Source organism: Sciurus carolinensis, chromosome 1 (assembly GCF_902686445.1).
Source record: "Sciurus carolinensis chromosome 1, mSciCar1.2, whole genome shotgun sequence".
Taxonomy (NCBI): Eukaryota; Metazoa; Chordata; class Mammalia; order Rodentia; family Sciuridae; genus Sciurus; species Sciurus carolinensis.
Window position 1 is genome coordinate 1,260,498 of NC_062213.1, and position 14,586 is coordinate 1,275,083.

Below are 14,586 nucleotides of genomic sequence, written 5' to 3' on the forward strand. Positions count from 1 at the left end.
TTGATGTCTGCTGTTCCTGGCTGGAACATCTGCTCTGCAGGTCTTAAGGCTGGAGCTTAAGTAGCCCTGTGCCAAGATTTCTCTTCAGGTTTCTTGTTCTCCCTGAAACCTGTGACCACAGGGATTAGCTGACCACCAGCGTTCTGCTCAGGTCAGGTCTGGGCTTGGCAGAAGCACCCAGCGACTCCCTGGGGCTCTAGTTTCCCTACCTAGGACTTGCTTCTGGAACCCACCTGTGCCCTGGCTCTGATCCCCGTTCTCCCCACCAGGCTCAAGACCATCAGCCTGGTGATCCGCAGCACTCAGGGGGCTGAGGAGGTGCTCAAGGCCCACGAGGAGCAGCTCAAGGAGGCCCAGGCTGTGCCTGCCACCCTCCCAGAGCTTGAGGCCACCAAGGCTGCACTAAAGGTACTGTGTCAGGGCTTGTGCCTCACTGGGGGCAGGAAGACAGCAGTGTCCCCAACTGAAGCACACCCTCCTCTCTTGTGCCCAACAGAAGCTACGCGCCCAGGCAGAGGCTCAGCAGCCTGTGTTTGATGCCCTGAGGGATGAGCTGCGGGGGGCACAGGAAGTGGGTGAGCGGCTGCAGCAGCGGCACGGTGAGCGGGATGTGGAGGTGGAGCGCTGGCGGGAGCGGGTCACCCAGTTGCTAGAGCGCTGGCAGGCAGTGCTGGCCCAGACTGATGTGCGACAGCGCGAGCTGGAACAGCTGGGCCGCCAGTTACGCTACTATCGCGAGAGTGCAGACCCACTGAGCGCCTGGCTGCAGGATGCTAAGCGGCGGCAGGAACAGATCCAGGCAGTGCCGATGGCAAACAGCCAGGCTGTGCGGGAGCAACTGCTGCAGGAGAAGGTAGGCCAGGGTCCAGGAGAGGCAGGCAGTAGGGTGTGCCCTGTAACCATCTGCTGACCACTGTCCCCTCTTAGGCCCTGCTGGAGGAGATTGAGCGCCACGGTGAGAAGGTTGAGGAGTGCCAGAGGTTCGCCAAGCAGTACATCAATGCCATTAAGGTGAGGCCTCCAGCCATCTGCACCAAGACCCCCAACCCAGGGCACACTTGCCAGGCTGGTAGGCCTGGGGTTCTGGACTTGAGCCTGGGCTGTGCTGGGAAAACCTATAGGTTGGTGTGGAGGCAGGCACAGGTAGTCAGAGAGCAGAGCAGATGGCCAACCACAGTGTGCCCCCACAGGACTATGAGCTACAGCTGGTCACATACAAGGCGCAACTTGAGCCAGTGGCCTCTCCAGCCAAGAAGCCTAAGGTCCAGTCTGGATCAGAGAGTGTCATCCAGGAGGTAGGACGGGACAGGCCAAGCCTAACCTGGATGAGGAACTGGGTGGGCCTTGGGGTTGGACAGGGCTGACAGCTGTCCCCCTTCCTCCTCAGTATGTGGACCTGCGGACACGCTACAGTGAGCTGACCACGCTCACCAGTCAGTACATCAAATTCGTCAGTGAGACACTGCGGCGCATAGAGGAGGAGGAGGTATGGCTGGGGCCATGTGGCTGGGTGGGGAGAGGCCCTCCTGCCCGCTTCCTGCCCCAGATACAGCCCATGGGAACTGTCGAGGCCACTTACGGCAGCTGTCCTCACGCTCCTCCTGCCTGGTGCCACCAGTGCCCCCTTCCCCTAGCACGGCTGCCCTCACCTATGGTCCCACCTTGGCCTGGCACTGCGTTGCTCTTCTGTGGTGGCTGGTGCTTCTTTCCTCCTTCACTGGCAGGAGTCCCCACCTGCGTCCACTGCTCTCCTGTGTGTTCTCCCTGGGCCTCTGCACTGGTTCCACTGGGCCCTTTGCTCTGGGGAGAGTTGGGGTGTTTGTTAGGTCATGGGGGCTTGGGAGGCATCTCCCAAGGAGCCTTGTCTGAGCAGGGTGTTCACCTGTGCAGTTCCTCCCCACCTCCCAGGTGACCTGGCTGTTGGGCCTGCCTGTGGCCCTGCCTCCTCCTCTTGGCTCAGGTCTGCTGGCTTGAGAATCCCTCTTTTTAACTGGCTCAGTCTGTACTGCTGTCCTCACTCTGGCTGCCTCACCCTGACCACCTCACCCCGACCCACCCCGCTGGGCTTTGGAAATGGCCTCTTGATGGGGAGGAGCCTATGGTGGCAGCCAGGCCCTGCTGGTGTCAGGTGGAGCTCAGGCGGGACTGTGGTGGGTGCGGCTTGCAGGTCCTGCGAGCCTCCTCTTTGCTCTTTCTCTCTCTGTCTGTCTGTCTCCGTCGCCTGTCTGCGGGAAGAGGGGAGGACGCCTGGGCCTCCTTCCCCAGGCTGGTGAGCACGGTGGGGCCGGCTGCGCTCGCTGCCTGAGTGCCCTGGGCGGGTGCACGCTATCTCCTTGGCCGGGCTGGGACCTCTGTCCTCCCTGATCCCCCGCACCGCGCTGTCCCAGTGAACTGTGGTGGTATCGTGTCACCTGAGTGCCTGCACCACCCCACGCTCATGCTGTCTCTGGTTCTCTTCCTCTCTCTGCTGTGGCCACAGAGGCTGGCCGAGCAACAGCGGGCAGAGGAGCGGGAGCGACTGGCTGAGGTGGAGGCTGCATTGGAGAAGCAGCGGCAGCTGGCCGAGGCACACGCCCAGGCCAAGGCGCAGGCGGAGCTGGAGGCGCAGGAACTACAGCGGCGCATGCAGGAGGAGGTGTCACGGCGGGAGGAGGCAGCGGTGGATGCACAGCAGCAGAAGCGCAGTGTCCAAGAGGAGCTGCAGCATCTGCGGCAGAGCTCAGAGGCAGAGCTCCAGGCCAAGGCCCGGCAGGTGGAAGCAGCTGAGCGCAGCCGACTGCGCATCGAGGAGGAGATCCGCGTGGTGCGCCTGCAGCTGGAGACCACTGAGCGCCAGCGCAGTGGGGCTGAGGATGAGCTGCAGGCCCTGCGTGCGCGGGCGGAGGAGGCTGAAGCGCAGAAGCGTCAGGCACAGGAGGAGGCTGAGCGCTTGCGGAGGCAGGTGCAGGACGAGAGCCAGCGTAAGCGGCAAGCTGAGGCAGAACTCGCCCTGCGCGTGAAGGCTGAGGCTGAGGCTGCTCGAGAGAAGCAGCGGGCCATGCAGGCTCTGGAGGAGCTGCGCCTGCAGGCTGAGGAGGCAGAGCGGCAGCTGCGGCAGGCTGAGGCAGAACGGGCACGCCAGGTACAGGTAGCTCTGGAGACAGCACAGCGCAGTGCAGAGGCGGAGCTGCAGAGCAAGCGCGCTTCCTTCGCGGAGAAGACTGCGCAGTTGGAGCGCACCCTGCAGGAGGAGCATGTGGCGGTGGCACAGCTGCGGGAAGAGGCTGAACGGCGGGCACAGCAACAGGCTGAGGCTGAGCGTGCCCGGGAGGAAGCCGAACGGGAGCTGGAGCGCTGGCAGCTAAAGGCCAACGAGGCGCTGCGGCTGCGGCTGCAGGCAGAGGAGGTGGCGCAGCAGAAGAGCCTGGCGCAGGCCGAGGCCGAGAAGCAGAAAGAGGAGGCAGAGCGTGAGGCACGGCGGCGTGGCAAGGCAGAGGAGCAGGCCGTGCGGCAGCGGGAGCTGGCCGAACGGGAGCTGGAGAAACAGCGGCAGCTGGCAGAAGGCACCGCACAGCAGCGCCTGGCGGCAGAGCAGGAGCTGATCCGCTTGCGGGCGGAGACAGAGCAGGGGGAGCAGCAGCGGCAGCTGCTGGAGGAGGAGCTGGCCCGGCTGCAGCAGGAGGCAGCCGCGGCCACCCAGAAGCGCCAGGAGCTCGAGGCTGAACTGGCCAAGGTGCGGGCAGAGATGGAGGTGCTACTAGCCAGCAAAGCGCGAGCTGAGGAGGAATCTCGTAACACCAGTGAGAAGTCCAAGCAGAGGCTGGAGGCAGAGGCCGGCCGGTTCCGCGAGTTGGCCGAGGAGGCCGCTCGCCTTCGAGCCCTGGCTGAGGAGGCTAAGCGGCAGCGGCAGCTGGCCGAGGAGGATGCAGCACGCCAGCGGGCTGAGGCAGAGCGGGTGCTGGCCGAGAAGCTGGCCGCCATCAGTGAGGCCACACGACTCAAGACGGAGGCAGAGATTGCGCTCAAGGAGAAGGAAGCAGAGAACGAACGCCTGCGGAGGCTGGCTGAAGATGAGGCCTTCCAGCGGCGGCGGCTGGAGGAGCAGGCAGCACAGCACAAGGCTGACATTGAGGAGCGCCTGGCGCAGCTGCGCAAAGCCTCAGAGAGCGAACTGGAGAGGCAGAAGGGCCTGGTGGAGGACACCCTGCGCCAGAGGCGGCAGGTGGAAGAGGAGATCCTGGCGCTGAAGGCCAGCTTTGAGAAGGCAGCTGCTGGCAAGGCGGAGCTGGAGCTGGAGCTGGGGCGGATCCGCAGCAGTGCTGAGGACACGCTGCGCAGCAAGGAGCAGGCAGAGCTGGAGGCCGCTCGGCAGCGGCAGCTGGCAGCTGAGGAGGAGCAGCGGCGCCGTGAGGCAGAGGAGCGTGTACAGAAGAGCCTGGCAGCTGAGGAAGAGGCCACACGGCAGCGCAAAGCCGCGCTGGAGGAAGTGGATCGGCTCAAGGCCAAGGTGGAAGAGGCCCGGCGCCTGAGGGAACGAGCAGAACAGGAGTCCGCTCGGCAACTTCAGCTGGCCCAAGAGGCTGCCCAGAAGCGCCTGCAGGCGGAGGAGAAGGCCCACGCCTTTGTGGTGCAGCAGCGGGAGCAGGAGCTGCAGCAGACATTGCAGCAGGAGCAGAGTGTGCTGGAGCGGCTGCGTGGCGAAGCGGAGGCCGCACGGCGAGCCGCCGAGGAGGCAGAGGAGGCCCGGGAGCAGGCCGAGCGGGAGGCCGCACAGTCCCGGCGGCAGGTAGAAGAGGCTGAGCGTCTCAAGCAGTCTGCGGAGGAGCAGGCACAGGTCCGGGCTCAGGCGCAGGCTGCTGCAGAGAAGCTGCGCAAGGAAGCTGAGCAGGAGGCAGCACGACGGGCTCAGGCAGAACAGGCAGCCCTGCGGCAGAAACAGGCGGCTGATGCAGAGATGGAGAAACACAAGAAATTTGCAGAGCAGACGCTGAGGCAGAAGGCCCAGGTGGAGCAGGAGCTGACGACCCTGCGGCTACAGCTGGAGGAGACTGACCATCAGAAGAGCATCCTAGATGAGGAGCTGCAGCGGCTGAAGGCGGAGGTGACAGAGGCAGCCCGCCAGCGCAGCCAGGTGGAGGAGGAGCTCTTCTCCGTGCGCGTGCAGATGGAAGAGCTAGGGAAGCTCAAAGCACGGATCGAGGCAGAGAACCGAGCACTCATCCTGCGGGACAAGGACAACACACAGCGCTTCCTGGAGGAGGAGGCCGAGAAGATGAAGCAGGTGGCGGAAGAGGCCGCACGTCTGAGTGTGGCGGCCCAGGAGGCAGCCCGCCTGCGGCAGCTGGCAGAAGAAGACTTGGCGCAGCAGCGGGCCCTGGCAGAGAAAATGCTCAAGGAGAAGATGCAGGCTGTGCAGGAGGCCACGCGGCTCAAGGCTGAGGCCGAGCTGCTGCAGCAACAAAAAGAACTTGCTCAGGAGCAGGCTCGGCGGCTGCAGGAGGACAAGGAGCAGATGGCACAGCAGCTGGCACAGGAGACACAGGGTTTCCAGCGGACACTGGAGGCGGAGCGGCAGCGGCAGCTGGAGATGAGTGCAGAGGCTGAGCGCCTGAAACTGCGTGTGGCTGAGATGAGCCGGGCCCAGGCCCGTGCCGAGGAGGATGCCCAGCGCTTTCGGAAGCAGGCTGAGGAGATTGGTGAGAAGCTGCATCTCACTGAGCTCGCCACACAGGAGAAGGTGACGCTGGTACAGACACTCGAGATCCAACGGCAGCAGAGTGACCATGACGCTGAGCGCCTGCGGGAGGCCATTGCTGAGCTGGAGCGTGAGAAGGAGAGACTGAAGCAGGAGGCCAAGTTGCTGCAGCTCAAGTCTGAGGAGGTACCACCCTCCCTTCACAAGCGGGCAGGTGGTGGCGGGGGGCGGTGTCTGTCCTTGGTTGGGAAGCGGGTGCTCCCAAGGCCCCATTGTCCCTGACTGCTGCCTCCCCACTCCCTATCTCTCACAGATGCAGACAGTGCAGCAAGAGCAGATGCTGCAGGAGACACAGGCCTTGCAGCAGAGCTTCCTGTCTGAGAAGGACAGCCTGCTGCAGCGGGAGCGCTTCATCGAGCAGGAGAAGGCTAAGCTAGAGCAGCTTTTCCAGGATGAGGTAGCCAAGGCACAGCAGCTCCGCGAGGAGCAGCAGCGGCAGCAGCAGCAGATGGAACAAGAGAAGCAGCAGCTGGTGGCCAGCATGGAGGAGGCCCGGCGTCGGCAGCGTGAGGCAGAAGAGGGTGTGCGTCGGAAGCAGGAGGAGCTGCAGCACCTGGAAGAGCAGCGGCAGAAGCAGGAGAAGCTGCTGGCGGAGGAGAACCAGAGGCTGCGTGAACGGCTGCAGCGCTTGGAGGAGGAACATCGGGCAGCACTAGCACACTCAGAGGAGATTGCTGCCACAAAGGCCTTGCCCAATGGCCGGGAGGCCCCCGATGGCCCGGCCGTGGAGGTGGAGCCTGAGCATACCTTTGAGGGATTGAGGCAGAGGGTCCCGGCCCAGCAGTTGCAGGAGGCTGGCATCCTGAGCACAGAAGAGCTGCAGCGGCTGGCACAGGGCCACACCACGGTGGCTGAGCTTGCACGGCGTGAGGATGTGCACCGATACCTGCAGGGCCGCAGCAGCATTGCTGGTCTGCTGCTGAAGCCCACCAATGAGAAGCTGAGTGTCTACGCAGCCCTGAGGAGGCAGCTACTAAGCCCTGGCACTGCTCTCATCCTGCTTGAGGCCCAGGCAGCCTCAGGCTTCCTGCTGGACCCTGTGCGGAACCGACGGCTGACCGTCAATGAAGCCGTGAAGGAGGGTGTTGTGGGCCCTGAGCTGCACCACAAGCTACTGTCTGCTGAGCGTGCTGTCACTGGCTATAAGGACCCCTACTCCGGGGAGCAGATCTCGCTCTTCCAGGCCATGAAGAAGGACCTCATCGTCAGGGACCACGGCATCCGCCTGCTGGAGGCCCAGATCGCCACGGGCGGCATCATCGACCCCGTGCACAGCCACCGCGTGCCCGTGGAGGTGGCCTACCAGCGCGGCTACTTCGACGAGGAGATGAGCCGCGTGCTGGCGGACCCCAGCGATGACACCAAGGGCTTCTTCGACCCCAACACGCACGAGAACCTCACCTACCTGCAGCTGCTGGAGCGCTGCGTGGAGGACCCCGAGACGGGCCTGCGCCTCCTGCCACTCACAGATAAGGCTGCCAAGGGCGGTGAGCTGGTGTACACTGACTCTGAGGCCCGGGATGTCTTTGAGAAGGCCACTGTGTCTGCACCATTTGGCAAGTTCAAGGGCAAGACGGTGACCATCTGGGAGATCATCAACTCGGAATACTTCACAGCGGAGCAGCGGCGGGACTTGCTGCGGCAGTTCCGCACAGGCCGCATCACGGTGGAGAAGATCATCAAGATTGTCATCACTGTGGTGGAGGAGCACGAGCAGAAGAGCCAGCTCTGCTTTGAGGGCCTGCGTGCCCTGGTGCCTGCCGCCGAGCTGCTGGAGAGTGGGGTCATCGACCGTGACCTCTACCGTCAGCTGCAGCGGGGTGAGCGCTCTGTGCGAGAGGTGGCTGAGGTGGACTCTGTGCGGAGGGCCCTGCGGGGTGCCAATGTCATTGCAGGTGTGTGGCTGGAGGAGGCAGGACAGAAGCTGAGCATCTATGAGGCCCTGAAGAAAGACCTGCTGCAGCCAGATGTGGCTGTGGCCCTGTTAGAGGCCCAGGCCGGCACCGGGCACATCATTGATCCTGCCACTAGTGCCCGGCTGACTGTGGATGAAGCAGTACGTGCTGGTCTGGTGGGCCCTGAGCTTCACGAGAAGCTGCTGTCGGCTGAGAAGGCGGTGACAGGCTACAGGGACCCCTACTCGGGGCAGATTGCCTCCTTGTTCCAGGCCCTGAAAAAAGGCCTCATCCCCCGGGAGCAGGGCCTGCGCCTACTGGATGCCCAACTGTCCACAGGTGGCATTGTGGACCCCAGCAAGAGCCATCGCGTGTCCCTGGATGTTGCCTACACCCGGGGCCACCTGGACAAGGAGACCAGCAGGGCACTGCTGGAACCCAGGGAAGAGGCCAAGGTCTACCTCCACCCCAGCACGCGGGAGCCGGTCACCTATGGCCAGCTCCAGCAGCAGTGCCAGCCTGATCAGCTGACTGGGCTGAGCCTGCTGCCACTCTCAGAGAAGGCTGTCCGGGCCCAGCAGGAGGAGGTCTACTCTGAGCTTCAGGCCCGTGAGACCTTGGAGAAGGCCACAGTTGAAGTCCCCATGGGCAGCTTCAAAGGCAGGACGGTGACGGTGTGGGAGCTCATCAGCTCCGAGTATTTCACGGAGGAGCAGCGGCGGGAACTGCTGCGGCAGCTGCGCACCGGCAAGGTGACTGTGGAGAAGGTCATCAAGATCCTCATCACCATCATCGAGGAGGTGGAGACCAAGCGGCAGGAGCGACTGTCCTTCACTGGTCTCCGTGTCCCTGTGCCAGCCAGCGAGCTCCTGGCTGCCAGGGTCCTCAGCAGGGCCCAGTTTGAGCAGCTCAAGGATGGCAGGACCTCTGTCAAGGACCTCTCGGAGGTGGACTCTGTGCGGACGCTGCTACAGGGCAGTGGCTGCCTGGCTGGTATCTACCTGGAGGACTCCAAGGAGAAGGTAACCATCTATGAGGCCATGCGCCGGGGTTTGCTCAGACCCAGCACAGCCACACTCCTGCTGGAAGCCCAAGCAGCCACTGGCTTTCTGGTGGACCCCGTGCGGAACCAGCGCCTGTATGTCCATGAGGCGGTGAAGGCGGGTGTTGTGGGCCCTGAGCTGCATGAGAAGCTGCTATCCGCTGAGAAGGCGGTCACTGGCTACAAGGACCCCTACTCTGGCACCACCATCTCGCTCTTCCAGGCCATGAAGAAGGGCCTGATTCTCAGGGAGCATGCCGTCCGCCTGCTGGAGGCCCAGATCGCCACGGGCGGCGTCATCGACCCGGTGCACAGCCACCGCGTGCCCGTGGAGGTGGCCTACCAGCGCGGCTACTTCGACGAGGAGATGAGCCGCGTGCTGGCGGACCCCAGCGACGACACCAAGGGCTTCTTCGACCCCAACACGCACGAGAACCTCACCTACATGCAGCTGCTGGGGCGCTGCGTGGAGGACCCCGAGACGGGCCTGCGCCTCCTGCCACTGAAAGGGGCAGAGAAGGCTGAAGTGGTGGAGACGACACAGGTCTACACTGAGGAGGAGACGCGGAGGGCGTTCGAGGAGACACAGATTGACATCCCTGGTGGTGGCAGCCACGGGGGCTCCACCATGTCGCTGTGGGAGGTCATGCAGTCAGACCTGATCCCCGAGGACCAGCGGGCCCGGCTGATGGCTGACTTCCAGGCTGGCCGGGTGACCAAGGAACGCATGATCATCATCATCATCGAGATCATTGAGAAGACCGAGATCATCCGGCAGCAGAACCTGGCTTCTTACGACTACGTGCGCCGCCGCCTCACTGCTGAGGACCTGTACGAGGCCCGGATCATCTCCCTCGAGACCTTCAACCTCCTCCGGGAGGGCACCAAGAGCCTCCGTGAGGTGCTAGAGGCAGAGTCCGCCTGGCGCTACCTCTATGGCACAGGCTCAGTGGCTGGCGTTTACCTGCCTGGCTCCAGGCAGACGCTGACCATCTACCAGGCCCTCAAGAAGGGGCTGCTGAGTGCCGAGGTGGCCCGCTTGCTGCTGGAGGCACAGGCAGCCACCGGCTTCTTGCTGGACCCAGTGAAGGGTGAGCGACTGACTGTGGACGAGGCTGTGCGGAAGGGCCTGGTGGGCCCTGAGCTGCATGACCGGCTGCTCTCAGCGGAGCGGGCGGTTACTGGTTACCGCGACCCTTACACCGAGCAGACCATCTCACTCTTCCAGGCCATGAAGAAGGAGCTGATCCCTGCTGAGGAGGCCCTGCGGCTGCTGGATGCCCAACTGGCCACCGGAGGTATTGTGGACCCCCGCCTGGGCTTCCATCTGCCATTGGAGGTGGCCTACCAGCGTGGCTACCTTAACAAGGACACGCACGACCAGCTGTCAGAGCCCAGTGAGGTGCGCAGCTACGTGGACCCCTCCACTGACGAGCGCCTCAGCTACACGCAGCTGCTCAGGCGGTGTCGCCGTGACGAGAGCAGCGGCCAGATGCTCCTGCCACTCTCAGATGCCCGCAAGCTAACCTTCCGTGGCCTGCGCAAGCAGATCACCGTGGAGGAGCTGGTACGCTCGCAGGTCATGGATGAAGCCACAGCACTGCAGCTGCAGGAGGGCCTGACCTCCATCGAGGAGGTCACCAAGAACCTGCAGCGGTTCCTTGAGGGCACCAGTTGCATTGCTGGTGTCTTCGTTGATGCCACCAAGGAGCGACTCTCAGTGTACCAGGCCATGAAGAAGGGCATCATACGCCCTGGCACAGCCTTCGAGCTCCTGGAGGCACAGGCGGCCACTGGCTATGTCATCGACCCCATCAAGGGGCTCAAGCTGACTGTGGAGGAGGCTGTGCGCATGGGCATCGTGGGCCCTGAGTTCAAGGACAAATTGCTGTCAGCTGAGCGTGCCGTCACTGGCTACAAGGACCCTTACTCCGGCAAGCTCATCTCCCTCTTCCAAGCCATGAAGAAGGGCCTGATCCTGAAGGACCATGGCATCCGATTGCTGGAGGCCCAGATCGCCACAGGCGGCATCATCGACCCTGAGGAGAGCCATCGGCTTCCCGTGGAGGTGGCCTACAAGCGTGGCCTCTTTGATGAGGAGATGAATGAGATCCTAACGGACCCTTCCGACGACACCAAAGGCTTCTTCGACCCCAACACAGAGGAGAACCTCACCTACCTGCAGCTCATGGAGCGCTGTGTCACTGACCCCCAGACAGGCTTGTGCCTCCTGCCACTGAAAGAGAAGAAGCGGGAGCGGAAGACGTCCTCCAAGTCTTCCGTGCGCAAGCGCCGTGTGGTGATCGTGGACCCCGAGACAGGCAAGGAGATGTCGGTATACGAGGCCTACCGCAAGGGGCTCATTGACCACCAGACGTACCTGGAGCTATCTGAGCAGGAGTGTGAGTGGGAGGAGATCACCATCTCCTCCTCAGATGGTGTGGTCAAGTCCATGATCATCGACCGCCGCTCAGGCCGCCAGTATGATATCGATGACGCCATCACCAAGAACCTCATTGACCGGTCAGCACTGGACCAGTACCGGGCCGGCACGCTCTCCATCACTGAGTTTGCTGACATGCTCTCAGGCAATGCCGGTGGCTTCCGCTCCCGCTCCTCCTCCGTGGGCTCGTCTTCCTCCTACCCCATCAGCCCTGCAGTCTCCAGGACCCAGCTGACCTCCTGGTCCGACCCCACTGAGGAGACGGGCCCAGTGGCCGGCATCCTGGACACGGAGACGCTGGAGAAGGTGTCCATCACAGAGGCCATGCACCGCAACCTGGTGGACAACATCACCGGGCAGCGGCTGCTGGAGGCCCAGGCTTGCACGGGGGGCATTATTGACCCCGGCACTGGGGAGCGCTTCCCCGTCACCGAGGCTGTCAACAAGGGCCTGGTCGACAAGATCATGGTGGACCGCATCAACCTCGCCCAGAAGGCCTTCTGTGGCTTTGAGGACCCACGCACCAAGACCAAGATGTCGGCCGCCCAGGCCCTGAAGAAGGGCTGGCTGTACTACGAGGCAGGCCAGCGCTTCCTGGAGGTGCAGTACCTGACGGGTGGCCTGATTGAGCCCGACGTGCCGGGCCGAGTGCCCCTGGACGAGGCCCTGCAGCGTGGCACCGTGGACGCCCGCACGGCCCAGAAGCTTCGCGACGTCAGCGCCTACTCCAAGTACCTCACCTGCCCCAAGACCAAGCTCAAGATCTCTTACAAGGACGCGCTGGACCGCAGCATGGTGGAGGAGGGCACGGGGCTGCGGCTGCTGGAGGCCTCTGCCCAGTCCAGCAAGGGCTACTACAGCCCCTACAGTGTCAGTGGCTCTGGCTCCACCGCTGGCTCGCGCACTGGCTCGCGCACTGGCTCCCGGGCCGGCTCCCGCCGCGGCAGCTTTGATGCCACTGGTTCTGGTTTCTCCATGACCTTCTCTTCCTCCTCCTACTCTTCCTCGGGCTATGGCCGCCGCTATGCCTCAGGCCCCTCGGCCTCTTTGGGGGGCCCTGAGTCTGCAGTGGCCTGACCCTTTGCCTGCACCCCGCCCTCCTGCTCTGCATGTGGCCAGGCTCCCTGCCAAGGCGCCGGGGTCTTTCTTTAACATTTAAAGGTGTCTTCCTCCCAAGTGGTGCCTAAAGTTTAACCAAAAAGACCAGACTAACACATTAATATATACTTGCTGTCTAGACAGACTGTAACTTGGGGCTCAGGGCTGCTCCAGCCCCACTGACCACCTCACCCCCCTCGGACCTCCCCACTTCCTTCAACCTGCCACTCACAACAGCCAGGTGCCTTGGAGGACCCAGATTTGGGCCTCCAGCCCACCCCTCCTGTTTTCCCTAGGAGGTTTCTGTCTGGGTGAGGTCCCCAACCCTGTAAGCCAACCCCACTGGATGCCCACCTGCCAGTCCTAGCTGCTGAGGGCAGCAGGGGTCAGTCCTGTCAGTAGAGGGTCCTCAGTTCTCTCAGGGCTTCTACCCTGGGCCAGCATTTTCTCCCCAGCATGTTTTCCAGACTGGCCTTCATGCTTTGTGGATCTTGCTGGTGAGGAAAGGGTCCTGGGCCAGCCATCTCTTCCAGTTTGCCCAGAGAAGCCCCTTCCCCATGGGAAGATGAGGGTCCGGTCTGCAGAGGCAGCGTCCTTAGCTGGGCTCCAGCCTCCTGCCCAGTTCCTGAAGCTGCTGTCGGAGCTCTGCGTTGTAGCTCACCCCCACCCTGGACTTACTCTCCCAAGACCCTGGCCTGTGGCTTCAGCCGTCCAGCCTCAGCTCCCCTTGTAAGTGCCTTCTGTGTCCTCCCTCATACCCAAGCCCTGAGGACCCAGACCCAGGGTGTGAGACAGACATCTGGCTGGGCAGAGCTGGGGTTTTGCAGATCTACCCTCCACCATTGGCCAAGTGGTGTCTTGAGCCTGTGGAACACTCCCCACCCTGCCCCGGGTGCTGCCTGTCCACCTTGTTCCCAAAGGGCCCCAATCCTTCTTGGTCCTGGATGCAGACCGGCTGGCTGTCTACCCAGGCACCTGGCCAGTGCCACCCATCCTGTTTAACCAGCCTCTGGCCTTAGTGGCTCCCACCCCTGCCTCCATCTTCTGACTGAGCTTTGCATGTTCCACTAACCTGGGCTGGCAGCCGGTGGAGGTGCCAGGCAGAACACTAACCTGACCATGGGCAGGGCCCTTCAGCATCTGCCCCTCAATAAAAGCAATTCCAACCTTCGTATGGGTTTTGCCTTCTTTTTTTTTTTTTTTTTTTTTGTGCTGGGGATGGAACCCAGGGCCTTGTGCTTGCAAGGCAGGCGCTCTACCGACTGAGCTATCTCCCCAGCCCTTTGCCTTCATTTTTGATGCTGGTGTCAGCCACATGTTGGGGACAGGGTAGATACTACAGCGCCAAGCTCCAGGCTCTGATCTTAGCCACTGTATCTTGGCCATGATGGAGCCATGGGGCCTGTAAGACACTGGCCTGAGGCTGGATGTCATGGGCAAGAAAACCCAGATGGTAGCTGGAAAGCAAAGTGGCCCCGGGCAGTGGGTATGGTCACGGGCAGGGTAGGACCACAATGAGGTGGGCCAGCTGAAACCTGCTGCTGGCCCAGTCAGTGACCTGTCTCCCAGACCACCCTTTTTGCTGGGCCTGTGGTTGGCACTTGGGGTTCTCCTTCAGGGGTGGGTTCTTAACACCTGTGTCAGTCATTGGCTGTTATACCTGTTAGTCAAAACATTTGAAGGTGCCTTCCTCCCCAGGGGTGCCTAAAGTTTAATCAAAAAGATCAGACAAACACAATGATATATATTTGCTTTGTTGGCAGACTTTATTTTGAGGGACAGGGGAGCAATGTGACCCCTGGGTAAGTGGCCAAGGTCAGCTCTTCAGAGAGCTGACCTCAGCAGCCACCACCCATAGCTGCTGGAGGACCCAGTACCTGGAGCCTCCACTACAGTCTGTGCCTCACTCCTGAGGCCCAGGGCATTAAGTCCTGGACTGAGAAGTACTGCGATTCTGATAGGTTGCAGTTTCTGGGACGACTTGCAAGAGGTGAGAGCTCAAATCTAGCCTACAGCTACCACTGCCCTGGGGCCGTGACGAGTACCTCCCTCCTTTATCTGGGTTGCAAAGAGATGCAGCCCCTCACTCCTGGTGGGCTTGAGTCCTGGTCCCCTGCACTTGTTGGGCTCTGCTCTCCCTACCTTCTATTGGGTTGTGGATCGTCCTGCTAGATGACAGCTCCTGGGCCTGCCAGTTGAGTGGAACAGGAACTCAGTGTGCTTGGCGAGAAGAGCCAGGCCTGCCTGGGGAGAGGGCACAGTGTCACCAGCCCTGTGGTTTGCCGACTGCCCTGTGGCCCCTCTGCTTGGGAGCTCTGCATGGTCTGCATCTCCTGGCCGAGGCATCAGTCGGCAATCCCTGTTTCAGCCCGCC

General features: G+C 62.5%; 1 protein-coding gene across 19 annotated transcripts in view; it reads left to right on the forward strand.

The window, feature by feature from the left end:
• Plec (plectin) overlaps nt 1-13,383 on the forward strand; it is a 57,314-nt gene extending 43,931 nt beyond the window's left edge. For 18 of the 19 annotated variants that reach the window (XM_047546434.1, XM_047546441.1, XM_047546494.1 and 15 more), the window contains 7 exons: nt 270-408; nt 497-853; nt 928-1,011; nt 1,191-1,295; nt 1,388-1,486; nt 2,480-5,860; nt 5,988-13,383. In XM_047546434.1, the coding sequence (XP_047402390.1) occupies nt 270-408; nt 497-853; nt 928-1,011; nt 1,191-1,295; nt 1,388-1,486; nt 2,480-5,860; nt 5,988-12,191 (10,369 nt within the window). In that variant the 3' untranslated portion in view covers nt 12,192-13,383. The remainder of the gene's footprint in view (nt 1-269; nt 409-496; nt 854-927; nt 1,012-1,190; nt 1,296-1,387; nt 1,487-2,479; nt 5,861-5,987) is intronic. The other variant, XM_047546550.1, reaches the window with a different exon arrangement.
• Nucleotides 13,384-14,586: the final 1,203 nt, after the last annotated feature.